The sequence below is a fragment of the Microtus oregoni genome, unplaced genomic scaffold (genome assembly GCF_018167655.1).
Source record: "Microtus oregoni isolate MIOR12 unplaced genomic scaffold, Mior012 000006F_ref0000085, whole genome shotgun sequence".
NCBI classification, from domain to species: Eukaryota; Metazoa; Chordata; class Mammalia; order Rodentia; family Cricetidae; genus Microtus; species Microtus oregoni.
In genome coordinates, this window is record NW_024543065.1 from 53,055,522 (window position 1) to 53,082,526 (window position 27,005).

Sequence of the window (27,005 nt, forward strand, 5' to 3'; positions counted from 1 at the left end):
CTAAGTGGAGCTCATAGGGACTCACAGAGACTGAACCACAGCATCACCGAGTCTGTATGGGTCTGAGCTGAGTCCTCTGCATATATGTTATGTGTAGCTTGGTGTTCTTGTAGGACCCCTTACAGCGGGAGTAGGGGTGTCTCTGACTCTTTTGCCTGCACTTGGGACCCTTTCCTCCTACTGGGTTGCCTGCAATTCCAAGGGAACTGACAGCCTTGATACGAGGGTCTGTGCCTTGCCCCATTGTAATGTGTTATTCTGTGTATGGCTGATATCCCTGGGAGGCCTGCTCTTTTTGGGGGGTGGGGGAACGGAGGAGTGGATCCAGGGGAGAGAGAGGGGTGAGGGACTGGAAGGATTGGAGGCAGGGGAAACTGCCATCGAGATACAATGTATGTAAAGAATAAAAATTAAAATAAAAAGCCTTTAATTGGGCCTATGTTCAAGTTGGAGTCCATGGCAGAGGAGCACAGGCAAGGCAGCAGGAACAGCTGAGAGCTCACATCTCCATGAGTTAAGGAGAAAGAGCCCAAAGCCAGCCCCCAGTGACACACCTCCTCCAAGAAGGCCACACCTCCTAATCCTTCCCAAAAAGTCCCATCAAATGGAGACCAAGTATCCAAACATATGAGCCTATGGGAGCCATACTCATTCAAACCCCCACAGTCATAGACACTGGCTTAGGGACAGATGAGTGACAACCATCTGGCACAGGGAGACACAAATCCTAGGATTCAAGAGATAGAGGTAGGATCTGAGGTCAAGCCTGGGCTAAAGTAGGACACTTTGTGTGCTGGGGCAGGGAGGAGAGGAGAAGGGAGGCTGAGAGACAGTTCACGCTAAGAGTATCTGCTGTCAATCCTGAGGACCAGAGTTGGGGTCCTACAACACGTGTAACAAGCCGGGCATGGAGCAAATGCCTGTAATTCCAAAGGAACTGACAGCACACACACACCCCCGGCTTCCATGTATGAGAACACACACACACACAGAGGGGGAAAGGAGAGAGGGGGAGAGAAGGAGAGAGAGAGAGAGAGAGAGAGAGAGAGAGAGAGAGAGAGAGGTACACACGACAGACAACAATCGCCCTGTAGCTTTGGCTTGACCTGGCCATCTATCTATCCTGAGAACGGATGGCTCCTCTCATCTTGAAAGATGGCTGGCAGATAGCCCTGGGGCTAGAATTACCAGGGAGGCTGGGCAGGGGGAAGAAAAGGACAGTTGAACAAAGAAATCTACTGAAGGAGACTCATAGGCAAGATCGCCTCCCCTCAGTGAAACGGGACCTCGTGGAGGCCATACTGGCTCCAAACTACACAGTGGAAGCTGGCCTTGAACTCCGACCATCTCCTGAGCACTAAGAATACAGGCATGCACCACCATGCCCGGCTTCTGTGGTGCTGGGAACAGTGCCGGGTTCTGTGACTACCGGATAGGCGCTCCACCCCCTGAACCTTGTCCCCAGACCACTCAACCCATTTCTCCTTCACCAGCTGGGTTGGGGTTTGTGTCACTTGCACCAAAACCCTATGAACAGAGAGCCTTGAAGGGACAGTACTCTCCCAGGACCTGCCCTCCCACGAAAGATGCCAGTCCCTCCCAGAGTGCCCAAAAGCCGGGGAAGAAGACATCAGCTAGAGACTAATAGAGGGGAATCCCACCTATTAGGAGGGAAAAGTTCACTAGGAGAGACCCCCTTGTGGGTCTTGAGTGCATACCAACAATGTCTATGTTGAAAGTCCACCCTGGGCTGGGGAGCTGGATCAGTCAGTGAAGTGCTCAGCATGCAAGCATTAGGACCTGTGTTCGAGTCCCAGAACCCATGGTAGTCAGGCATGGTGGTATGTGCTTTTAATCCCAGGAGCCTGGAGACAGAGACAGGAGGAAGTCCGGGGCTTGTTGACCAGGTAGTCTAGACTATTGATAAGTGTTAGTAAGTGAGAGCTTATCCCAAGAGAAGAAAAGGTGGACACACCCCACAAGGACTGACACCTAAGGTTATCCTCCACAGCTAGTATACACAGGAACACACAGACACAGATATATACACACGTTCACACAGAAACACACACAGAGAAACACACATTCACACAGAAACACACAAACACACACACACAAGGACACACACATACACACACATATTCACACAGAAACAAACACACACACACAGGAGAAATTCAATCCCCTGTGAGTCATTAAGAGGATGGGAACTTAATCCAACTATGGTGCTCAGAGGTGGGGCCCATGGGGCTGCTTAGGATCAATGAAGTCATCAGGGTGGAGCCCTCATGGCTGAACACTGGCAGCTGGGTAGGAAGGTGGGCGATCAGGAGAGACGCGTGTGCTCCCTGTCTCCTGCCATGTGACATCCTGAGGAGTCTCAGCAGGAAGGCCATCAGCAGAGGCAGCCCCTAGTTTGTTTGCCAAAAGAAACCTCCTTCCTTCCTTCCTCGCCCAGTCTCTGTCATCATGTTACTGACAACAGAGAACAGGCTAGTACACCCTGAACAAGAATCCCTGAGACAGTCTCACGCTTCACTCTCACCTCACCCAAGTCGCGGGGGTGACCGATTTGATCTAAGTGGTAAGCTGAGACTGGGAAAAGAAGGAGGCTGCTGACTGCTGTGGGTCTGCAGTCATATACAGAGCTGTGGTCTGGAGGATGGAGAGGATGCTGGGAGCCGTGGTCCTGGGGATATGATGCTGGGAGCTGTGGTCTGGAGGACGGAGAGGATGCTGGGAGCCATGGTCCTGGAGATATGATGCTGGGAGCTGTGGTCTGGAGGACGGAGAGGATGCTGGGAGTCATGGTCCTGTGGATATGATGCTGGGAGCTGTGGTCTGGAGGACGGAGAGGATGCTGGGAGTCATGGTCCTGGGGATATGATGCTGGGAGCTGTGGTCTGGAGGACGGAGAGGATGCTGGGAGTCATGGTCCTGGGGATATGATGCTGAGAGTTTTGGTCCTGAGGTCAGAGGGGATGCTGGGAGGCATAGTCCCAGGAACACAGGAGTTGGGATCTGATGACAAAGAGGATGCTGGGGGCTGGGACCTGGGCAGGATGTGTTGTGTGATGATGACCCTTGGTTGACCTGGATATACAACAGTTTTGAAGTGATGGAGATTAAAGAGTAGAGCTTTCCAGAATAGACACAGGGGGACCCTGTTTACCTGTGGTCCTTGAGTACTGTGAGAAGTAGAGACCCCCCCCCATCCCAGTTTCTCACTCTTCTGGATCCTATGTGTCACAAGCCTGCTCCAGGCCTTCAGGTGTCCACAAGAGCGGGTTTGAGAACCCACGCCCAAGAGAAAGAATGGACCAAAGTCTGGAGGGGTGAGTCAGCCTCCGGGTTGGGGAATGGAACCAGAAAGGGAGAGACACATACTGGACCAGACAGTGGGGAGAAGGGTACAGAGTTTGGATGCCACACCTGGAAGGCCGCCCTAGAGGCCTCTCCCTCCCCAGAGCCTAGGATTGAGACTTCCTTCCAGTCCGGTTAGCATTCTGGGGGGCCCCTCCCAGGGAAACAAAGCTGAAACTTGAGATTTCATGGTCAAGACCAGAGGGGAGGGAGCTGACTCCATTCTATGCCCTGCCCTGAGAAGTCCATACCTGCCCAGCCACCCATTGCCCAGCCTCGCATTCTTTCCTGCTCACATTCCCCTTTGCCGCATCACACCCTCTCCCCCAAAGCTCACACTCACAGCACATGCCAGCACCCGGCATCTTCGCGCGCTTCCGAGCATCGCCCTCCAGCGCATCTCCAGAGCATCTCCCACGCACCCCCCTTGTGGGTCGCCTATGCATCTTCTGCACAAACTCGAGCTTCTCCCTTGCGTCTTCCATGCATTCCCCCGTGCATCTCCCGCGCCTCTCCCACGCATATCTCAAGCATCTTTCACGCACACTCCGGTACATCGCCTGCGCATCTTCCCGTGTCTCCAGTGCAGCATCGTCTAGGGAGCCCCACTCGACCTAGCTACGCCTGCGCGCACACGCACGCACACCTTTGCACCTTCACACGACCCTCCCGACCTTCCACTCTCCCGAGTCCGCCCCCAAAGGCTCCCACGACGCCGTCACGCTCACGCCCAGCCCGCGCGCCCCAGTCCGCCCTCTGTCCTGCGCTCCCCCCTCCCTGCCGCGCGCCCCGTCCGCGCTCTGGTCCTCCCTCTCCCCGCATTGTCTGGGCCTCTCTGCCCCCGTCCCGGGCCCGCCCCTCAGTCGACGCCACGCCCACCCAGGCGCGCAGTGGGCGGGGTCGGGGGCGGGGCAGGACTCGGGGGCGGGGTCGGCGGCGCGGGAGGTGCAGGTGCCGGGCCGGGAGCGAGCGGCGGCGGCGGCGGCGGCGGCGGCGGTGGCGGCGGCACCATGGGCCGGGCCCGGCGCTTCCAGTGGCCGCTGCTGCTGCTGTGGGCGGCCGCGGCGGGGCCAGGTAGGGTGACGGGGGTGGGGGCCGGGTCGGCGAGCTATATCGAGGTGACGAGGGAGGTGTGCGTATTGCAGTGGGGCTGAGGAGGGGGTCGCGCCGCGGTGACAGCTGGGTCGCCTGGGGGCCTGCAGAGGCCGGAACAATGCGCTTGTCGGGGGGTGGGGGCTGCGGGAGACCCTAGTCTCCGGGACAAAGCGCAGCGCGGGCTAGGGGCCCGGAGCCGCTGGCGGGGGGGGGGGGGGACGCGGGCCCCGGCCGCCGTGCCGCAGCCCCCCCACCCCGCACAGGCCCTGATCCCGCGGGGACAAAGGCCCTGAGACCCTCTCCCCCCCCCCCCCTCCGTGTCCTCAAGCCCGCCTTCTTCAAGCCGGTCCCACTGTCCTTCCGTCCTGGTCTTTAGATCTCTCTCTCTCTCTCTCTGTCTGTCTCTCTCTCTCTCTCTCTCTCTCTCTCACTGCTTTACCCCCACCCTTGTCCTCTGTTCCTCAGTTTTCAAGTCCTGTCCTTCCTTCTATCTGCCCCCTTTCTCCTGGCCTCCCCCTTACCGTCTTTCCATTCTGCCTTTGTCCCCCACCTCTGTCCCTTTTTCCTGGGTCACTCTGCCTGCCCCCCCATCCCCTATTCACTCTGCTCCGTCTCCTGCATTACTGCCCTCCCTCCATGTCCCCATTCACCATCTCTCTCCCTGTCTCCTTGACACCCTGTATCTCCTTCCTTCTCTGTCCCCCATCTGCCTCATCCCCTTGGCTCTCTGTCCCCTGTCATTCACCCATTTCCCCACCTAGCCACCTCCTTTCTTCTTCCTATTCCACTGTCCCTCTGTCCCCCCCAACTCTGCCTTCCCTCCCCAGACATCCTCCATCGAAGTATCCCTCCTTGCTCCTGGAAAGAGGCGTCAGTCAGGGGAGCGACCGTATAGATGTGTGAAGTGGGATAGGGGATGTTGGCATGTGGGCACACACGTGGATTCCACAAATGTCTCCCCAAACCCTCCCACCCATTCACACACCCAGGCCACACTTCACAGAAGAGCCCCTCCAGGACGTGCACACCTCTTCCTCACTCACTGCGGGATGCTAAAGACCCCCAAGACAGGGTGACCCTGAGGCTGGAGACAAGGTCAGGAAATGTCACCTGAACGCTCACACTTAGAACCCTGTGAGTCTCGTAGCTGCCACGGGACACTCCTTTCTGGTGGGTCAAGTTACTTTGCCTAAGAATATGTGATGGGGAGGTGACTGGGGAACAAAAGCTGGACTGAGGACACCTATGGGGAGTTGAGAGACAAATTGGGAACAAGTGACTCAGGGCTGGGAGCCCTCTTTCCTGGCTCCAGTTCTATCAAGTGACAGTGTTGAACTTCATGACTGAGGATGTGAGAGCTTCTAAGTTGAGTGTGGTCACACCTGCCACTTCAAGGGTTGCAGCTGAGGACGAGGCTGGGGGGCAGAGCCGACCTCAGAAGTTCTCCCTTTCTTCTGTAGACTTCTGCAGTTGCTTCCTAACTTTCCCCAGTCCCTCCTCTGCAACGGGCATGCCCCAGTTTCCCAGGTGAGAGCTTGGGACTCTTGGTATTTCCATCCATTTTGATTTCTCTTTGTTCTTACTCATGAAAACTAGGCTCATAGGATCCTGGAACCAGCAAGTCAATAAACAAAGAGCCTGAGGTTCTTTAGAACGTTGATGCCCTTAGGATGCTGGAAGTCTTTAGAACCTTGACACTTCTCTGTTTCTAGAATTTGGTTGGCCATGGTGGCCTGTAATCCCAGCTGCTCAGAATGCTGAGGCATGAGTTCAAGACTTGCCAGGATCAGTTAGTGATGTCCTGTTTCAAAACAAAAGCACAAAAAAAGAAGGGTGTGTGTAGTGTGTGTGTGTGTGTGTGTGTGTGTGTGTGTGTGTATGCTACGGAGGAAGCTTATTAGTAATAGGTGTCTAGAATCCACCAATGAGGGGATAGGAGTGTGGCCCAGTGATTACTTGCCTAGAATTAGCAGCCAGTGAGGGTCTGGGAGAGTAGCTCAGTGACAATGCATTTGCCCAGCATGTGAGAGGTCTTAGGTTCAATTCCCTAGTGCTGAGAAAAGAAAAAGAAGAAGACAGAAAAGGTTCTAGATTCTCAATGATGGGGATGAACTGTTGCCTTGACATATGTGGAATCATAAAATCTCTGCCCACTGGGGTTATGCAGCCCCTGAGCCCTTGGATGCTTAGAACCTGGATGTAGCCTCAGCTGATATTCTATTCAGTTCGGGATTCAAATCTCAGGCACTTCTGGGAGGTAACTCTAAGCCTTGTCCCTGGTTTGATTTTAAAGTCACTGCTTCCTGGCACCTTAATCCCTTCTGTTAATGACCTCTAAATTACATGCTGTGGGGCTTTATAAACAGAAGGCAAGCTTGGCGTCCTGGGGAGAGCTCCAGGCTTGGGTCTTGGTCCAGGCAGTCAGTCTTCTCTGGCATAGTTTAATGTCAGTGTCTATCCTTCTCTGGGCCTCAGTTTCTCCTTCCGGGGAACATGATCCTCAAAGGTCCCATTTATGGCGCTTCTGTTCGATATCCAGTTGTCTGTCTTTTTTTTATTTTGTTTTATTTTTGTTTTTGTTTCTCTGTATATCCATGGCTATCCTAGAACTTCCTCTGTAGATCAGACTGGCCTCCAATTTACAGAGATCTGCCTGCCTCTGCCTCCCAAGTGTTGAGATTAAAGGCATGTGCTACCACTGCCCAGACCCCTTTTTAGACACAGGGTCTCGCTATATACAAAAAGCTGAGCTTGGGGCTGGAGAGATGGCTCAGCGGTTAAGAGCATTGCCTGTTCTTCCAAAGGTCCTGAGTTCAATACCCAGCAACCACATGGTGGCTCACAACCATCTGTAATGAGGTCTGGTATCCTCTTCTGGCCTGCAGAATATTGTATACATAATAAATAAATAATTTTTAAAAAAAAGCTGAGCTTAAACTCACTATGTAGCCCCCCTGCTGGTCTCAAACCCTTAGCGATCCTCCTGCCTCAGGCTCCCAAGTACTGAGATTGGTTACATACCTGTGCCCCATGCCCAGCCTGCCTCCCTCCCTTCCTCCCTCTCTTTCTTTCTTTCTTTCTTTCTATCGGATCTTTACGAAGGACCCTTACCACCCGTCTTTAGGAGGTCACTACATCTCCTTACCCAGTCAGCAGGATTGGGAGACTGGAGCCTATATTTTTGCCTTTCAAAAAAAAAAAGTGTCCCATCTCTTCAGGCTCATTATTTGTTGAGAATATGAGAAGAGGAAGATAAGGCAGATGTTGAGAGAAAAAGGTCCAGGTGGATAGAAATATGCCAAAGGTCAGTTGTACTCAGAGAGGCACATGGGGTTGGGGGCAGGGAATGGGTGGGGGCCCACAGGAGGAAACTGGGTAAGACAGAAGGAAGCAGGGAAAGCTGGTATTTAGATTCCAAGAAAGGATAAAGAGGTCCTTAAGGCTTGGGAAGCCCTGTGGAGGGGGACTTTGTTGTCCCCAAGTTAAGTTTCCCTTCTAGGGTGACTCACTTCTGCCTGTTAACAATTCTAAGCAGCCACTAAGAACATAGAGGGACCTCCTTTCACTGTGAATCACCCCGAAGAATGGGTCTTGGGAGATATCTGTCACTGGCCCCCGACCCACTCATGAACTGGATGCCCGGTTCCCGGAGTGTGGGGGTGGAGGTTAGGTTCCACTACAGATTCCAAGCCCTTAGACCCAGCAGGGCTAGGGCCCAGGGGTGGGTTAATGTCGTGCGAGCCTGGCCTGTCCCCGACTTGGGGAACACAAAGGCAGCTTTCTCTCTCTCTGGGTGTATGTATGTGTGTTGGGGTGGTGTGCTGGATGCAGCCAGTCCCGCCAGCATCCAACGGCCCATGGCACCAGAACCCGATCACCGGTGGTTTCTGCCTGTAGACACCGGGCACCTAGGCCCCTCTGTAGACACACAGGGCAGTGGGGTGGGCTGCCAGGTCTTCATAGAGCAAGGAGCAGAAGGGTAACTGAGGCAAAGACTTGGACAAGCAGAATTCAACGGAGGTTTGCATTCTTCCGGGAACCCCACGCTCAGGGTGACCCTCTGAGGGACTCCTCATCCCCTGGCTGGGCCAGAAGCCTGGAATCCAGGGAGTCCCGAGTATCCCAGGAACGTGGGGGCCACAGGGAGGACTTTGTGTGAAGCTGCTGACTCACCCCTGGACGCCCCCATCTAGGGCCCTCGTCTCCAGACACTCAGTAGACAAAGGACAGAAGGCAGGATCGTGGTTTAGGGGTCCAAATTTTTCAAGAGAGGAGAAACTGGGGTTCAGCCGCCTGTGTCTGAGAGAGGAGGGCTAGAGTCTGTTCTCCTGTATCAGAGTGGGAAGGCTGGGGTCTGTGTTCCCGCATTTGAGAGAAGAGCCTAGGGTCTGTATCGCTGTGTCTGAGGGAGGATGCTGGAGTCTGGACGCTTGTATCTGAGGAGGGAGGCTGGGGTCTGTACCTCTGTGTCAGAGCGGAGAGGCTGGGGTCTGTGCTTCTATGTCTAAAGGTGGAGGCTGGGATCTGATCTCCTGGGTCTGAGGGAGGAGAGCTGGGTCTGGACCCCTGTGTCTGAGGGAGGAGGGCTGGGGCTGGACTCCTGGGTCTGAGGGAGGAGGAGCTGGGGTCTAAGTCCGAGGTTTAGGGGACTAGGAAGCTATACTTGTGGGTACTGAGTGAGGAAAGAGCTGGGCCTCTTCGGCTGCCGAGGAAGGGAGGTTGAGCTGGGACCCTGATGCCCAGGTCCTGCAAATACAGGCGCCTTCACAAGGCTGATCTGCTGGAAGAATTGATGCTTTGTGCAAGGATGCTCGGACTCCGCCATTGATGGGGGGCCGAGGGGGGGTTCAGGCAGGACCCAGGAATGTACCAGCTTCCCAGGGGGAGGGAAAAGGAAAGAGGCTTGGTGCCATGGGCCCCCTGGGGAACGGATACAGAGGGGGTGGCTGTGACCTTCCCAAAAATGTGACCTTGAGACTCCCTTGGGTATTCGCTGACTCAGGACCCAGGAAGTACTCCCCCATCCTGCTTAGTCTCTGTGGAAACATCCACCAGCTGTGCACTGTGGACCCCTGTCTCATGAATCTGAGGGAGGGCCGGGCCTGGAACCCTGGGTCAGAAGGAGGAGGGTTGAGGCTGGACCCTTGGGCCTCAGGAAGGAGGGCTGGGGCTGGACCCCTGGGTCTGAGGGAGGAGGGGGGCCTGGAACCCTGGGTCTTGGGGAGGAGGGCTAGGGCTGAACTCCTGTGTGAGAGGGAGGAGGGCTGCCCTGGACCCCTGGGTCAGAGGGAGGAGGGCTGCCCTGGACCCCTGGGTCAGAGGGAGGAGGGCTGCCCTGGACCCCTGGGTCAGAGGGAGGAGGGCTGCCCTGGACCCCTGGGTCAGAGGGAGGAGGGCTGCCCTGGACCCCTGGGTCAGAGGGAGGAGGGCTGTCCTGGATCCCTGGGTCTGAGGGAGGAGGGCTGCCCTGGATCCCTGGGTCTGAGGGAGGAGGGCTGCCCTGGACCCCTGGGTCTGAGGGAGGAGGGCTGCCCTGGACCCCTGGGTCAGAGGGAGGAGGTCCTGGGACAGTTGTTGCCTGTGTTTGTGAGTCTAAGGGTGGAGGAGACCGAATCTCCCCATGTCCCCTGACAACCCCTCTTCCAGAACCTCCCATCTAGTTTTCTCTAGGCACAGTCCCCATGATGACTTCTGGCTGTCAACACCATTTCAAAGTCCATGCCCCAGTCCCAAAAGCTCAGCCCCTCTCTGACCAGAAAGTCCCGCCCCCCCCCCCCAACCAGAAACAAAAGCCTTGGGCCAATTAGTATTCTAGGCAGAAACGCAGTCGCTTACTGACTCTTCAGGAGGGGGAGGGAATTAAACAAAAGCCCCCCCCTCACCCCATCTGCACCCTCAAGCAGAGAGCAGTTGGGGAATGGGAGAGGTGAATATGGGGGTCCCCAGAGCTTTTAGGAAATGGCAAACTTCGTCACTAACTCTTCTAGGATACCTCACTCTCCACATCTGTGAAATGGGGGCTAACTTCATATTAGCTGTGAGGGCCGAAGAGGTAAGCGTTAAGATAGTGTCTAGTTGGATTTCGCTTTGAAACAGTCTCTCATGTAGCCCAGGCTGACCTCAGACTTGATGCTTAGTCAAGGATAACCTTAAACTCTTGATCCTTGTGCCTCCACCTCCCAAATGCTGGAATTATAGGTGTGTGCCATCATACCTGATTTATGCAATGCTAGGACTTGAACTCAGGACTTCATGAAATGCTAGGCAAGCACTCTACCAAATGAGCTACACCCTGGCTCAAGATTATTATTTGGGGATTTGGTTTTACAAGAGAAGATTTTACTACCAGGCCTTGGCTGGCCTGAGACGCTTCTGGGTAGATCCGGCTGGCCCCAAACACTCAGAGATCCACTTGCCTCTGCCTGCAGGGTGCTGGGGTTAGTGTGTACCACCATACCAAAGTGTTGACCATGCAGGCTGGTTTCCACAAGGCCTGGCTTGTTCCCAGAGCCAGTAATAACAGCCTTCAAAGAGGCCTCTTCCCGAGTGGGCACAAGGCTGAGCCCCGTGAAGCCATCACTGTCAGTTCACAGATGGCGTGGACTCCGCTAGTAAAGGTTGGGACACTTCCTCAAGTTCACCCGGGTGGCATGTCTGGAGCTGGGATCTGCCTGGCATTTACGATGAAATCCCCAGGTAGGGTGTGGCAGAGCATGCCTGCCTGGACTATGTAGTGAGTTTTAACATAGCGTGGTATGCATGGTGGGACCCTATCTCAAAGAAAACCAGAGCGAATCTGCGGTTCATGATTGTTTGGAAACCTAAATGAGATCCTGCCAAAGAGAGTAGTTCCTTCTGCGAGCTCCCTAAATGTTCCATTTTAATTTTTAAAATTTTGTTGTTTTATTCATTTATTTCTTTTGTGTATGTGGGTCCCAGGGATCAAGCTCGACTTGCTGTCTTTCCCACTGAGCCATCTCACCAACCTAGTTTTGCTTTTTGTTTGGTTGTTTGTTTGTTTGAGACAGGGTATCTCTATTCTGTAGCCTTGGCTGGCTTTGAACTCACTGTGTAGACCTGACTGGCCTGGAACTCACAGAGCTCTCTCTGCTTCTGAAGTGCTGGGTTCAAAGGCTTCTGTCACCATGCCTGATGAGTTTTGCACACATATGTGTGAGTGTGCGTGTATGTGAATATGCATGTGAATGTGTGTGTGTGTGTGAATGTATGCCACAAGTGTGCAGGTGCCTTCAACAGTCAGAAGGGGCCCAGGGCTCCTGGGTATAATTCATAGGTAGTTGTGTGCAGTCTGCTGTGGCTGCTGGGAACTGAATTTAGGTCTCTGAAAGAACAGCAGTGCTCCTAACCTCTGAGCCAACTCTCCAGTCCTGCTATTTTCTTTTAAAGAAGCATATTGTTTTTTTATTATACCTGTGTTAGGATATGTATATGAATGCTGGTGTCTGTGGAGGCCAGAGGCATCAGGTCCCCTGGACCTGGAGTTCCTGGAAGTTGTGAGCTGTCTGATGTGAGTGCAGAGAGCTGAACTCAGATTGTCTGCAAGCACAGCAAGCAACTGTCTTAGCTGCTGGACCATCTCTCTGCCCCCCAGATTTGCATTTCTGAGACAGTGTCTCCTGTACCCCAGACTGGCTTCCAAGATACACAGTGGAGGGTGACTTTAAACCATTGATCCGGCTGCCTTTATCACCCAGATGGTAACTGAGGGCTATGCACACTTCCTGTCTGGACGAGGGTGAGTCTTAACCTCAGTGGGTCACACGCTCACCTGCTCAGGGCCTGTATGGTATTTCCATAGAATACATCAATTAAGATGAGCGCATGGTGGCGTAGACCTTTAATCCCAGCACTTGGGAGGGAGGCAGAGGCAGGAGGATCTCTGTGAGTTCAAGACCAGTCTGGTCATCAGAGCTAGTTCCAGGACAGCAAGGGTTACACAGAGAAACCCTGTCACAGAAAACCAAAATAAAATAAAAATACATCAATCCAGAACATGTTCTGGAGGCAAAGAAACAGGGTGAGGGAAGGCCTTTCGGAGGTCAGAAGTCACAGAAGGAGCAGAAACAGCCCTGAGATGGTGGAAGCAGTAGACAAGAATAACCAGGCAGAGAGAAGTACATGCAAAGGTCCCGAGGTGAGAGCAAATTCCATGTGCTTGAGGGACACAAGAGAGGTGACACCTGGGGTGGGAGAGGCAGGCCTGTGCACAGGTACCTTGAAGGGCCCACACAGGAGTTTCCTTGGGAGGGCTCCATGATGCTGGAACTGCTGGGCCAGCTAGGCTTGGTAGCCTTTCACACCAGAGGGCAAAGACCCAGCCACCAAGCTTCATCCCAGCCCTGTTGACTGGCTTTAGTATGGGCATGGTGGCCCGCACATCACTCAGGAGGCCGAGGCAGGAAGGTCGTGTGTTCAAGGCCAGCCTGGGAGTGAGAGACAGGCACAGAAGACTATACCATAAGCAGGTTCTTTGTGTGTCTGTGTGTGTGCATGTTAGCGTGTGAACATTCATACATACGTGTATAGAGGCCAGAGGTCCAGGTCGTGTGACTTCCTCAGTCGCTCTCCATCTTTAGTGTTTGCTTTTATTTATATACTTATTTTATTTGAGACAGTATCACTGTCGCCTGTGCTAGCTTCAACTCACTGTGTAGACCAGGCTGACCTCAAACTCCCAGAGATTCACCTGCCTACTCTGAGTGCTGGGACTAAAGTCTCTCTTTTATTGGCTTACATTTTTTATTTTATATGTGCGGGTGTTTTGGTCACACATATGTCTGTGCACCCTGTGAGTTCCTGGTACCTTCAGAGTCCAGAAAAAAGATTCCCTGGAACTAGAGTTACAGATGGCTGTGAGCCGCCACGTGGGTGCTGGGAATCAAGCCTGGGTCCTCTGGAAGAGCAGCAGTGCTCTCAACCTCTGGGCATCTCTCCAGTCCTTGCATTTTCAAAATCACGTGTATTTATTTGAGTGCATGTGGGATTAGTGCAGCAGGCATTCGTGGAGGTCTGAGGACAACTTGCAGAAGCTGGTTCTCTCCCTCCACCATGTGGGTGCCAGCGATAGAACTCGGGTTGTCAGGCTTAGCAGCAAGCCCTTTGCTCACTGAGCCCTCTCGCCCGCCCCCCAACACACACGCCATTTTGTAACACAGGGTCTCTTACAGAACCTGGAGCACACCAATTTGGCTAGAGTAGCTACCTAGCAAGCCCTAAGGATGCTGCTCTCTCCACCCCCACCGCGCACACACACACACACACACAGCCCTGGCCTTACAGGTGCACGCAGCTGGGGCCTGCTTTATTTGGTATACTAGGAATCAGACCTCGTGCTTGAACAGCAAGCATTTTATCGACGGAGACATCTCTAGCCCCCTGACTCCCGCTTTGAAAAATGTATCTAGAGGTAAAGAGGGTAGCTGGAGAGATGGCTCAGAAGTGAAGAGCACTTATTACCCTTGCCAAGGACCAAGGCTTGATTACCAGCATCCACATGGCAGCTACCAACCATCTGTAATGGTTGTTCCAGTTCCAGGGGCTCTGACGCCCCCTTCTGGCCCCTGAGGGCACCAGGCACATGCCCACAAGCAGACACCTGCACGTAATTAAAAAATAAAATAAATCTTAAATTTTAAAAAGTCCCCCTCAGTGGTAATCGAGGCCTGACCCACATATCAAGTTCCAGGTCAGCCAGAGCTACACAGTGAGACTGTATCTAAAAAAAGAAGCAGCCAAGGGTTGGTGGTGCACACCTTTAATCCCAGCACTCAGGAGGCAGAGGCAGGTGGATCTCTGTGAATCTGAGACTAACCTGGTTTAGAAAGTGAGTTCCAGGACAGGCAGGGCTACACAGAGAAACCCTGTCTTTAAAAATCAAAAATGGCCACAGAGAAACCCTGTCTTGAAAAACAAAAACAAAAAAAATAAAAAAAGAAAGTGGGGGTGGAGAAAAAAAAGAAAGAAATCAAAGAAATGAAAAGAAGAATCCATATAATCTGGACATGGCATGCCTGTTGTCTTAGCGTTCAGGAGGCAAAGTCAAGACAGTTGTGTGTTACGGGTCAGCCTGGACGTGAGATGCAGGCTCGGAGGTTGAGATCCACAAATAGGTTCTGGAAAGATGTAGATGAGAGATGAGGTCAGGAGAGGGTGCTGGGAGACAGACAAAACTGGATGGATTCCCGTATGTTTTCGAGGTAAAATACGCAGCATGGCTGAAGGGATGGGTGTTGGGGCTGAGGCGAAGGCTGAAGGCTCGGCTGGCCTGTCGTCCTTTGGCCTGACCAACCCAGCGCGTGGTTGCATTGCTGACTGCACTTACTGAAGTGTAGGGAAGAAAATACTTGGGGCAAAGAGTGAACGTGTTGAGTTTGTCATTCCGGGAGAAAGGGGATAAAAATTCAAAGGGTGGCTTAGATATCTCCAACATAAAAGAAGTCCGGAAGTAGAAAGTGTGGTCGCTCCGCATCACTGCCGAAATCTCACACCTTTCAACTCATGATTTCATCACTCAGACCATCCTTTGCCGCCGGACCCAAAATGGCTGCCAGAATACCACATATCCCATCCTGTTTCCAGGATGCCATGAGGGTGTCCCATAGAAAAAAAAGGATTTGCCTCCTTTTATTAGGAACTACTCCATAAATGACCATATATTTTTGCTTAGATCCAATTAGAATAAACATCCCACAGCTTTACCTAGCTGCAGGGGAGGCAGAAGTATCTGTTGGACAGGAAACAACTGTAAAGTGCAATGAGGTTTCTTTGGTGATAAGTGAAAAAAGAACATCGAGATAGGAAGCTAGCAGTCCCTGCTTCTGTCCCACAGAAGAAATCTGTTCTACCCCTTGGTTACCCACGCTCTTAGCAGGGAATCTACCACTTCCGACAGGATATTACATTGATTTGTGGCTAGGTCCTTATGAACAGTAAAGATTTTCTAAGGGCCTGGACCTCATCTGACTTATCTCTGGGTCCCAGGCCTAGAAACATCCCTGACACTCAAGGGCCTCACATACCAGACAACGTAACCACAAGACAGAATGGAAGAGACGTGGAGAATCACTTATGTTATTTTGTGGTTTTGTTTCTTCAAAGCAGAGGCTATTTTGTTGTTGTTGTTGTTTGAGACAGGGTTTCTCTGTGCAACAGTTCTGGAACTCACTTTGTAGACCAAACTGGCCTCGATCTCACAAAGATCCACCTGCCTCTGCCTCTCAAGTGTTGGGATTAAAGCCATGCGCCAACACCACCCAGCTCAGAAGCTCTTACTATAGCCCTGGAGGGACTGAGAAACCTCCTTTCTCAGCGTCCCTAGTGCAGAAATTACAGGAGTGCTCTGCCATGCCCAGCCATTAATAATTTAAAGACAGCTGAGAAGACTCTGGATCCTCATATCCCGCTCACAGCACTCAGGAAGTGGAGGCTGCCACTCTGCAGGAAAAAAAAAAACAACAAATCAAATCAGGAATGCTAGTTTCAGAGACACACCTTGCCTCAAAAGACTGAGGTGGAGAGTGACAGAGGGGATATCCGATCCTAGTGCCCTCCTGGATTCTGTTCTGTGCAGACGCTCACATATGAGTACTTACACACGTGTGTGCGCGCACACACACACACATGCATGCTAACTAAATTGCAAATAAGTATAAATCCTGAGACTGGAGAGATGACTCAGTGGTTAAGAGCACTGGCTGCTTTTCCAGAAGACCCAGGTTTCATACCCAACACCCACATGGTAATGCCCAACCGTCTGTAATTCCTGTTCCGGGGTTCAGATGCCCTCTTCTGGCCTCTGTGGCCACCAGACAGGCAAATGGTGCATTCACACGCAGTCAGGCCAAACACCTGTACATATAAAATAAAAGTTAAAAAAATAAATAAATTCAAATAACTAGCCATCCCTAGTAGTGCATGTCTCTAATTCCGGAACTAGGCAGACTGAGACAGGAACATCCGTCTCCTGAGTCCCTAAATTCAGAACCTCTGGGCAAGATGAGAAATTAGCAGACAGACAGACCAGAACTAAGATAGCTTCTTGCTGTGGCAGGCCTGGCACAGCGTATTCCATAACCTCTCACCAGTGCTGGACATTTATCTAGATGTCCGGGAGGGATGTGGAGGGAGGACCAGAGGTTAGAGGGTCCTGGCTTTTGCAAAGTTTTGACTGTGGCAAGTTTCCTCACCTATACAATGGGATTGGGGATGTGAGGCTCTGGGTTCAGTCTCTGGAACCCATTCATTATCATGGGAATTGGGAAAACAGGCACTGAAATAGAGTTCCCTTACTAGGTGGTTGTGGCGCACACCTTTAATTTGAGCACTCTGGCAGAGGCAGGCGGATCTCTGTGAGTTCGAGGCCAGCCTCGTCTACAGAGTGAGTTCCAGGACAGTCTGAAACTGCAGCAGGGCTACACAGAGAAATCTCCTTCCCCAAAGAGAAAGCAAGCCCTTTTTCTGCACATCAGGAAGGTTAGAGGGAAGCGGCCTGGCAATGCCCTTACCATAGGAGCTCCAGCACAGGCTTATTCAGTGGTAGCTGTGGAAGTGCTGTTATCTCGGGGAAGAAACTGAGGGTTCTGGGAGCCCATCTGCTGGTTAGGGTTGGCTTTCAGTTTCCTTTCTTTGCTGATGGAAATGGAACCCATGACCTTGCCCTGGTGAAGCAAACACTGAGCCACACTGCCAGCCCCTCACTGGGGGATTCTAGGCAGGGGCTCTACCACTGAGCCACACCCCCAGCCCCTCACTGGGGGATTCTAGGCAGGGGCTCTACCACTGAGTCACACCCCAGCCCCTCACTGGGGGATTCTAGGCAGGGGCTGTGCCTCTGAGCCACCTCAGCCCAACATTACCTTTCCAGCCCTGTAATTTGTTCTTCTAATGATTCAGGGTGGGCTAACTGCTGTCACAAATAATCCTAAACTCTTAATGTGTTCAGAAATCTGTTTTAATAAAAAATTTTATTTTTTGTTTGTTTGTTTTCAGACAAGGTTTTACTGTGTAAGCCTTGCTGTCCTGGAACTTGCTCTGTAGACTAGCCTGGTCTCAAACTCAGTGATCCACCAGCATCCAGTGTTGAGATTAAAGGTGTACACCAAGTCAGATATAGTGATGCACACCTTTAATCCCAGTGCTTGGGAGGCAGAGGCAGGCAGATCTCTGTGAGTTCAAGTCCAGCCTGGTCTACAAGAGCTAGTTCCAGGACAGGCTCCAAAGAAACACAGAGAAACCCTGTCTCGAAACACCAAAATAAATAAATAAATAAGACTCTGGCAGGGCCATAGAGAACAAGCAGCTGTGGGGCTCTTATGTGAGGTCCTGCCCTTCCAGGGGTTTCTTAGATTGCTCTGACCCTATAGACATGTACAATTGTAGGGGAGAAAGACAAGGTGAGAAAGATTCTATCCAGCACCATATTCACTGGCCCCAAATTAGTCATACGGCTCCACCCAGCCACAGAGATGCTGGGGGGAAGTAGCATAGGTGTGTGACAGAGCCAAGGACGTTACGGTGGAACTGACCACTCCGAATTTAGTGGCCTAGAATAATGACTGCCAGAGCCAGGGGTCCATGCTGTACACCTGTAACCATACCACTGTGGAAGCTGAGGCAGGAGGATTAGGAGGTGTTCAAGACCGGCTTGACTAACACTGAGGAACATCAAAGCAGGGGGGAAATGCTGTTGACTCAGATTCTGGACGGGAGATTTAGATTGGGTCAGGTGGGGAGACTTCTGGGTTTACACTGGAACCACCTGGGTTTCTTTCAAAGTGTAAGATTCAAGGTGGCCTCCCTCAGAGGGTAGGTGGTAGGTGCCACAAAGAGGCTATTCTGGGCATCTTTTCCAACAGTTTCTGGGTAGCAGATGGCACACAGGAAGCTGTTAGGCATCTTTAAGGCTTTGTGGGCTTTGGAACTGTTGCTAGATTATTTTAAGCAAAACCACCTCTCCCCAGTTTGGTTTCCTACTACTCCCTAGGTTACTGAGGATGACCTTGAACTTCTGACCTTCCTGCCTTTACCTCAAGCGCTGGGCTCTAGGCTTCTAGGCATTCACCATCACACCCAGTCTTTGCTGTGTTGAGGACCTAGCCCAAAGCTTCATGCCTGCTAGGCGGGCACTCTACCTACGACATCCCCACCCCAGTGCGCCTGCGGAAAGAGAGAGAGAGAGAGAGAGAGAGAGAGAGAGAGAGAGAGAGAAAGGGGAGGGAGGAGAGAGAAAGAGAGAGGGGGGAGAGAGAGCTGTATCTTTTGTTTCTCAGACAGGGTCTTGCCTTTGATATATCCTGGCTTTGATCTTATTATATTGCCTAGGCTGGCCCTGTACTCCAGACCCTTTCTGCCGCTGCCTCCCAGGTACTGGAATTTTCAGGGCCATGGCTAGCAGATTCTGTTGGTCACTAGGATCATAAATTAGCCCAGATTCAGGGAGGTGAGCCTCCTGAATGGGCCGGCTAGCTGAATCAGCTTGCAGAGGATCTAGGTATGTAAATCAGACAGGCTTGGGACACAGGGAGAGAAGAAACGGGAGGAAACAGAAAAGGAATTTGTGTGTGATGATGTAAGCCCAGAACCCCAGCCCTGGAGAGGCGCAGGCAGGAGGATCCTGTAGTCTCGAGGCCAGCTTGCTCTCTCTATATGCTCCTGATGTGGGGAGACAACCCATCTGAGCATCAGTCAGTGGGTGCCCTGTGGAAGATGGCCGCCTCCCATACCCGGTGAACTCCAGCTCCGAGATCCAAAGGGGATTTCTTTTGTCAGAGCCTCCAATTACTGTCCATCTTCCTGGGCAGTTCTCTCTGCCCTTCCCCTAGCAGCTAGTGCCCTTGTGCTGCCACAGAGTCTTGCCTTGGCTCTCTAGAAACGATTTTGCCTCTTCAGATTGGAGAGAGGACTAAAGGCCAGGTTCAGTGGCTCACACCTATAATCTTAGCACTCACAAAGCTGAGGCAGGAGAATTGCTGTCAGTTTGAAGCTAATCTGGTCTACAGGGTGAGACTATTCTCAACAACAAACAAATCAGGAATTAGGGAGATGTTCAAGCAAGTGCGAGGACCAGAGTTCGGATCCCCAGCACCCACATTAAGTCGGCTCTGGTCCTGGAAGCTTGCTCAGCAATACCAACCCGGATCTGTGATCGAGATCGATTGAGAGACCCTGCTTCAATGAATAAGGTGGAGAACTTAGGGGAAGAGGACCTCAACCCATGCATTTGAACATGTCTATGTTCCCCCACTTATGTAAACACAGAGCCTCATGTGCGAACACACACACACACACACACACACACACAACTGAATGCCATCTCAGAGACTCTCCCAACTGTTTCTCTTGGTTCAGGGGCTGGACAGGAAGTGCAGACAGAGAATGTGACGGTGGCTGAAGGTGGGGTGGCTGAGATCACCTGCCGTCTGCATCAGTATGATGGGTCCATAGTTGTCATCCAGAACCCAGCCCGGCAGACCCTCTTTTTCAATGGCACCCGAGGTGAGTGCAGGAACTCTGGACTTCTGTGACCTCAAAAAGGACTCATCTAAACATCTGACAGGGGGACAGGACTGGAAGCCTGAGCTTCCATGTTGGGGGAGGCGAGGGAGGAAGGGTGCTGGAATGGGCTCCCAAGGGAACAAACAGTTGAATAGGATCAGACGCAGAGCTTTGTCTGGAGAAAGGCAAGGGGCGGCATCTGTCCTGGAGGGTGCCTGTCTGGAGACCAGAGAAGCCCCCAAGTTGAATCCGTCTTCACTGTAGCTCTAAAGGATGAGCGATTTCAGCTGGAGGAATTTTCCCCGCGTCGAGTGCGCATCCGGCTCTCCGACGCCCGCCTGGAGGATGAGGGGGGCTACTTTTGCCAGCTCTACACGGAGGACACCCACCACCAGATCGCCACGCTCACTGTCCTAGGTACTGGCCTTTTTCCCGCTCAAAGTCCCACTCTCATTCATTCCCTGCTTCTCACTCGTCCTGAGACCTATGCGCCCTGGATGTTTTTGACCTCTTGGACTTCTGGCTCCACCAGGCCTCTGGTCTCTGCGTATGAATCCTGCCACCTGTGGGACCCTGGCTCCCATTGGTCCCTAGGATCCAGCAGCCAGAATGACTTGTGCCTACCTCGGTGCCTCCCTTGACCCCCCCCCCCCCCCCATCTGCGCCCCTTCTCTGCGCAGTGGCTCCGGAGAATCCAGTGGTGGAGGTCCGAGAGCAAGCGGTGGAGGGCGGCGAGGTGGAACTCAGCTGCCTGGTTCCGCGGTCGCGCCCTGCAGCGGTCCTGCGCTGGTATCGTGATCGCAAAGAACTGAAAGGTACCCAGGGCTAGGCCCAGTGGCAGAGCCGATGGGGGGGAGGGGGGCGGGGAGGCCTCGGGACTTGGGAAAGAGGCGGGGTTAGTGGTGGGAAGGGCCTGGAGAAGAGTGCAAGAGCGCTCGGGTCCTGACTGACACTTCCCAATCCCGCTTCCACTGCTGGCACACGCCTGTCCACACAACCTTTGGGAGGTGGAGAAAAGAGGTTCAGGAGTTCAAGGTCATCGACTACAAAGCGAGTTCAAGACCAGCCCGCACCACTTGAGACTCTGTCTCAAAGCAAACAATGCAAACAAAACTCACGGATTCAAGGCGTGAGAAAGGCAGAGATGTGGCTAGGTGAATAAGGCGAGGCTTATAGTTAGGAACGTGGCTTGACCAGCAGCCTACATTGGGATCAGGAGATAGGGCAGGACCCCTTAGCCTAACGTTTCTGGGCTGGATCCGACAGGAGTGAGCAGCGGCCAGGAGAATGGCAAGGTGTGGAGCGTGGCGAGCACTGTGCGGTTCCGTGTGGACCGCAAGGATGACGGTGATATCGTCATTTGTGAAGCGCAGAACCAGGCGCTGCCCTCGGGACACAGCAAGCAGACGCAGTACGTGCTGGATGTGCAGTGTAAGTGGCTCCGGGGTCTGCACGCTGGTCGCCCGCCCTTAGAGCTCCCCAACCCTCGGAATGATCTCTCATTTTCCCTCTTGCGCTGCAGACTCTCCCACGGCACGGATCCATGCTTCTCAAGCTGTAGTGAGGGAGGGAGACACACTGGTGCTGACCTGTGCTGTTACAGGGAACCCCAGGTGAGATCTAACTTCTGGCTCCTAAGGGGTGAGGGAACTTGGGGCTTGCACACCTGGGCCCTATGGAAAAGGGTACTGAAGCCGGACTCCTGATGAAAAGGGCTTGGAAGGGGTTAATTCTTACAGCTCTGGCTACGTGTAGAAGCTGGTCTCAAGTCTGATGGTTTTCCATAAGAAAAGGGCCGTGAGATGGCCCCTTTTATTAACAAAGAAAAAAAAAAGTTATGGCCAGGCGGTGGTGGCGTGCGCCTTTAATCCCAGCACTAGAGAGGCAGAGGCAGGCGGATCTCTGTGAATTCGAGACCTGGTCTACACAGCGAGTTCCAGGACAGTCAGAGCTACATAGAGAAACCCTGTCTTAAAAAACAAAACAACAATGGGGCCCGAGGAATGGCTTAGGTGTTCATCCAGAAGACCCTGGTTCAATTCTCGGCTCCCATATAGTGACTCCAGTCCCTGGGAGTCTGACGCCCCCTTCTGGCTTCTGAGGACACCACACAGCTGAAGTACACTGCAAACATACTTTTTTAATATTATATTTTTGTTAGGGGTGAGAAGCGTACCACTACACACGTAGGGAGGTCAGAGGGCAACTCGTGAGAATTCCTTCTGCCCTTCCACTGTGTGGGTCCCAGAAATCTAATTCATAATCGGGCTTGTTGACTAGTGTCTACCCTTCGAAGCATCTCGCAGGCAGAGTTGTCGGAGCTTCCTTGCCCCTTTTCATTGCTGGGGATCGAACCTGACATCTTATACATAGCTGGCAAAGGATCTACCATTGGGACAAACGCGCACGCGCGCGCGCACACACACACACACACACACACACACACACACACACACACGAGCAGTGACAGCCGCTTAATACTGAATTGGAGCTGCATATCTAGATTCCTGAGAAGTCAGATTCTTGGGTTCCTAACTCTGTTTTTACCCACGGCCAGGCCAAGCCAGATCCGCTGGAACCGCGGAAATGAGTCTTTGCCGGAGAGAGCAGAGGCAGTGGGTGAGACGCTCACCCTGCCCGGCCTGGTATCTGCAGATAACGGCACCTACACTTGCGAGGCGGCAAACAAGCACGGCCACGCGAGGGCACTCTACGTGCTTGTGGTCTATGGTGAGGGCGGAGCGTGTCAAGCTTGGGGGCGGGGCGGGCTACCGACCAGAGGGCGAAGCTTGTGCTAAGAGGTCGATTGCGTGGTTAAGTAGCCAACTGACTTGTCTTGAGTTTAGACTCCCCCCACCCCATGGGGAACATTTGAGTCAAAAGAAAAGGAGCGTGGTGGGGGCTGGAGAGATGGCTCAGAGGTTAAGAGCACACTGATTGCTCTTCCAGAGGTCCTGAGTTCAATTCCCAGCAACCACATGGTGGCTCACAACCATCTATAATGAGATCTGGTGCCCTCTTCTGGCATACAAACATACATGGAAGGAATGTTGTATACATAATAAATAAATAAATCTTTAAAAAAAAAAGAAAGAAAGAAAAGGAGCGTGCTAGCTGACCGTGGCGGGATGCTACTGTTATCCCAGTGCTTTGGAGGTCGAGGCAAGGTGATCACTCATTTGAAGCCAGCCTGAGCTAAATAAATAATAACCAGTCTACCAAAAAAGGCGCTGGGTGCGGTATTGGCTGGAGGTGTAGCCCAGGTAATAGAGTGCTTGCTTTGCATGCATGCTAAAGCTTGGATAAAATTCACAGCACTACCTAAATCTGACGCCGTTCCAGTAATCCCTGCTGGATAAGAAGTTCCAGGTCATCTTCACCGATTTTTTTAAATTTAATTTAACTTTATTTTATGTGTATTGGTTTGTGAACTGTCCTGTGGGTGCTGGGAATTGAACCCCGGTCCTCTGGAAGAGCAGCCAGTGCTCTCAACCATGGAACCAGTGCTCCAGTCCCCATCTTGATTGACTTTTAGACCAGTATATAAAACAGGAGACACACACACAAAAGCTAGTTGGAGCTACATAGTGAGACCCTGTCTGGATAAACACAGCGACCGGCTCTGCAGTTAAGTGTGCTTCTGCAGAGGACCAAGCCTGGATTCTCAGCACCCACATGGCAGTTCACCACTCTCCGAAACTCACGTTCCAGATCCAGTGTCCTCTTTCTTCTGGCCTCCTTCAATTCCTTCATGCACTGGTGCACATAAATCCACGCAAGCACAGATGCATAAAATTAAGAAAATGTTTTGTAAAAACCCAGTGTTAGAATGGGATGTGTTACTTCTAGTTTAGGGATGAAAAGGTGAGGAGGTAGGCAAATACCAGGAATGGAATACCCACCAGATTAAAAGCCAAGGATTCCAGGAAGAGTTGGAGCTGAAGAAAAGGGGCTAAAAGATGGCAGGTATTTTTGAGGAGCGAAGCTGTGTGCAGAATAGCTTATGGCCTGGCAGCAGCAGGCTGGATTAGACCGCCTCTGAACACCTTGTCCCTCTGACAGACCCCGGTGCTGTGGTAGAGGCTCAGACATCGGTTCCCTACGCCATTGTGGGCGGCATCCTGGCGCTACTAGTGTTTCTGATCATATGTGTGCTAGTAGGCATGGTCTGGTGCTCCGTCCGACAGAAGGGTAAGTCGAGTGGCGCCTGAAGTCAGCGAAGGGTGCGGTCGGTTTGATTCTGGGTTGCAAGGGGGCGGAGCCTAGGCACTAGATCGGATTCGAAATCGCGCCATATTTTAGACCAATTTTGTGTAGGGTTGGGACTTTGAGTTCTGGGCTCTGAAAGGGTTGAAGTTTAGCAGAATTAAGAGGAGGGATTTGGGGTAATTTATTTTTCAAGTAGCTGGATTTACTGGCGGCATAGTCGTAAGGGAATACTATCAGAAAAGAAACAGGTAGGGGAGGAGATGAGGGTCCTGGGAATAGGGCTCAGTCGGTAGAATGTCTAGCATGCGCAAAACCGTGAACTCCATCCTCCAGCACAGCACAAAACGGAGCGTGGTGTGCAAGCTTTTAACCCCAGTATTTGGGAGGCGGTGGCAGGATCCAAAGTTCAAGGTCACTTGTACTACCTAGTTTGAAGCTTACCTGGAAAACTGAAGACCCTGTCTCAAAAGTGGGGACGGGGCAATTGGGAGATGAGGGTGGGTTTTTTTTTTTTTTCTGTGAACTTTTGGAATCTTCCTAATTCTGCTTTTACTTTTCTCTTCCTCTGTCTTGTGCTTCACGGAACTGAACCCTGCTTCCCTTTCTCCCACTTCATTCATATGTTGTGTCTCCTTTCCCTATATCCACTTACTGGGTCCACATCCTCCTTTGCCCTGGGGGCATCTTCCCGCCCTCAGGCTCCTATCTGACCCACGAGGCCAGTGGCTTGGACGAGCAGGGAGAAGCTAGAGAAGCCTTCCTCAACGGCAGCGATGGACACAAGCGGAAAGAAGAATTTTTCATCTGACCCCATTCCCCCACTGCCAGCTGCAAGGAACCAGCAAAGACATTGACCAGAGTCGGGGATGGTGGGCTCCTCCCCCCGCAGCTAACACCTCAGGCGCTTGGGCAGGGATTTGGGGGGTGTTGGATGCCTGAACCTCTCCCAGGGCCAAAGGCTAGGGTCCAGAGGCGTAGGGTCCCCTAGAGGACAGAGGGACCGAAGGTCCTCTCTAGACCCCAAGTCTGGGGAGGGGTAATAGGGATTTGGGTTGAGGGAAGGCCAGAACCCCTAGACAGCAGAACCAGGTCTTGTGGGGAGGGGGTCAGATTCTGGGAAGGGTGGGGTGGGCAGGGAAGGGGAACACAGATTTCTTTGGGGTCCCAGACCCCATGCCAGCCATTGTAAGAGTTCTACAGAGCTCTGGGCACCTCTTTGCAAAGCCATGTTTGCACGGTGGGGGGAGGGGCGGGGGAGGGCGTGGAAAGGGGAATTCTGTGTCTTTGTGTGAAAACTCTGATGGGGGCAGTGAGGGAAACAACCCCAACCCTTATCCAGTCCCCCTTTCTGGGTTCCTGGGCGGCTCCCCTTCCCTCCATCTCCTCCCCCACGTCTTTCCCATTCCATATTTGTCTGTCCACCCACTCCTGGGGGGGCCTTCCCCGTCTCTCCTCCAGGCCCCCCGGGGAGAGGGAGGGAGCTTGGAAGGGATGTGTGGTCTCTATGGTTTTATATATAATATATTAAAAAAATCAAAAATCTGTATGAAAAAAATATCAGATTGCACCCCTCTCCCCCATTCCTGGCTTTTGCCCCTTTTTCTTGTTTAAAAAACGAAACAAAACACATTTTTGTACGGGGCGGGGAAGGGATAGGGAGGGGGGTTTGGCAATCCCACTAACCACCATTAAACTGAGGAGAGAACAAGTGTTTGGGGTGGCTGTGTGTCTGTCCCTCTGTCCACTGCTGTACCATTGGGAGGGGGAGATGCAGGGGTGGTCAGGGGAGCTATAGGGATTCTGTTATAGAGGAAGGTAAAGGTGACTTTACCAAGGTCACCTCCATCCACTCTTCCCCAAATTGGTTGTTTCTTTTTGGGGGGGTGGGATGGGAAACGGGCAGGGTGGGGTGTGGGAGGAGTGGCAGGCTTTGTTTTCTCTCTGCTTTTTGAGACAGCATCTTGTAGTTTAACCCAATCTGGTCTTGAACTCATGGTAACCCTCTGACTCACCTTCTAAAAAGCTGGGTATGGGTGTAAACCACCAGAGCCAGAAATTTATGAATTTATTTATTTATTTATTTATTTATTTTTTCGAGACAGGGTTTCTCCGTAGCTTTTGTTTCCTGTCCTGGAACTAGCTCTTGTAGACCAGGCTGGCCTCAAACTCACAGAGATCCGCCTGCCTCTGCTTCCCGAGTGCTGGGATTAAAGGCGTGCGCCACCACCGCCCGGCTAAATTTATGAATTTATATAGGCATTGTCTTCATCCATTCATTAAAACAGTCAGGTCTCTGGTTGGCCTATCCTATTCCCTTTCTCATGACTTACTGGCCCCGTCTCTGAGTCTTCCCCCCCCCCCCCAGATCCCACCTATTCTCTAGAGACACTTTCAACTCCATTCATCCTGTGTCTACCAACTGTTTGAACTGAAGAGTTTAGGGTCAGCCTGGGCAACATCATCAGTCTAGGCATGCCTTTAATCCCAGCAACTGGGAAGATGAGGCAGTTGGATCGCTGTGAGTTTTTGCGGCCAGCCAGAGATGTACAGTGAGGTCTTTATTCAAACAATCAAACAATAACTGCTTAGGAAGTTGTTAAGGTTCAGCACAGCCTGCTATGAATAAATAGCCCTCCACAGACACACGAGATACATGAGACACACAGACACACAACAAGTTGTTCCAGTTTAGCAGGCATCTAAAATTTGATCCTGTCCTAGGCTCTAAGGACTCAGGGAAAAGGGGGGACCCTATGCTGACCCTCATGAAATTTTGATGAAGGAAACAGACTATCAGCAAGTTAGTAAACAATTTTGCCAGAAAT

At 52.3% G+C, this 27,005-nt stretch overlaps 1 protein-coding gene across 1 annotated transcript; it reads left to right on the top strand.

The window, feature by feature from the left end:
- The first annotated feature begins 4,278 nt into the window (after nucleotides 1–4,278).
- Nucleotides 4,279–25,318, top strand: Cadm4 (cell adhesion molecule 4). Its single transcript, XM_041653282.1, has 9 exons — nucleotides 4,279–4,437; nucleotides 19,825–19,971; nucleotides 20,236–20,388; nucleotides 20,652–20,786; nucleotides 21,238–21,402; nucleotides 21,494–21,584; nucleotides 22,529–22,701; nucleotides 24,034–24,162; nucleotides 24,879–25,318. The coding sequence occupies exons 1-9, from the start codon at nucleotides 4,374–4,376 to the stop codon at nucleotides 24,986–24,988; spliced, it is 1,167 nt and encodes a 388-aa protein (XP_041509216.1). The 5' UTR covers nucleotides 4,279–4,373; the 3' UTR covers nucleotides 24,989–25,318.
- The last annotated feature ends 1,687 nt before the right edge of the window (nucleotides 25,319–27,005 follow it).

Excerpts from the sequence above, each read along its gene's own strand:
- Cadm4 (XM_041653282.1), top strand. The coding sequence starts at position 4,374 with ATGGGCCGGGCCCGGCGCTTCCAGTGGCCGCTGCTGCTGCTGTGGGCG. Across the intron at positions 20,389-20,651 it reads CGCCACGCTCACTGTCCTAG|TGGCTCCGGAGAATCCAGTG; the intron begins GTACTGGCCTTT and ends TTCTCTGCGCAG. Across the intron at positions 24,163-24,878 it reads GTGCTCCGTCCGACAGAAGG|GCTCCTATCTGACCCACGAG; the intron begins GTAAGTCGAGTG and ends TCCCGCCCTCAG.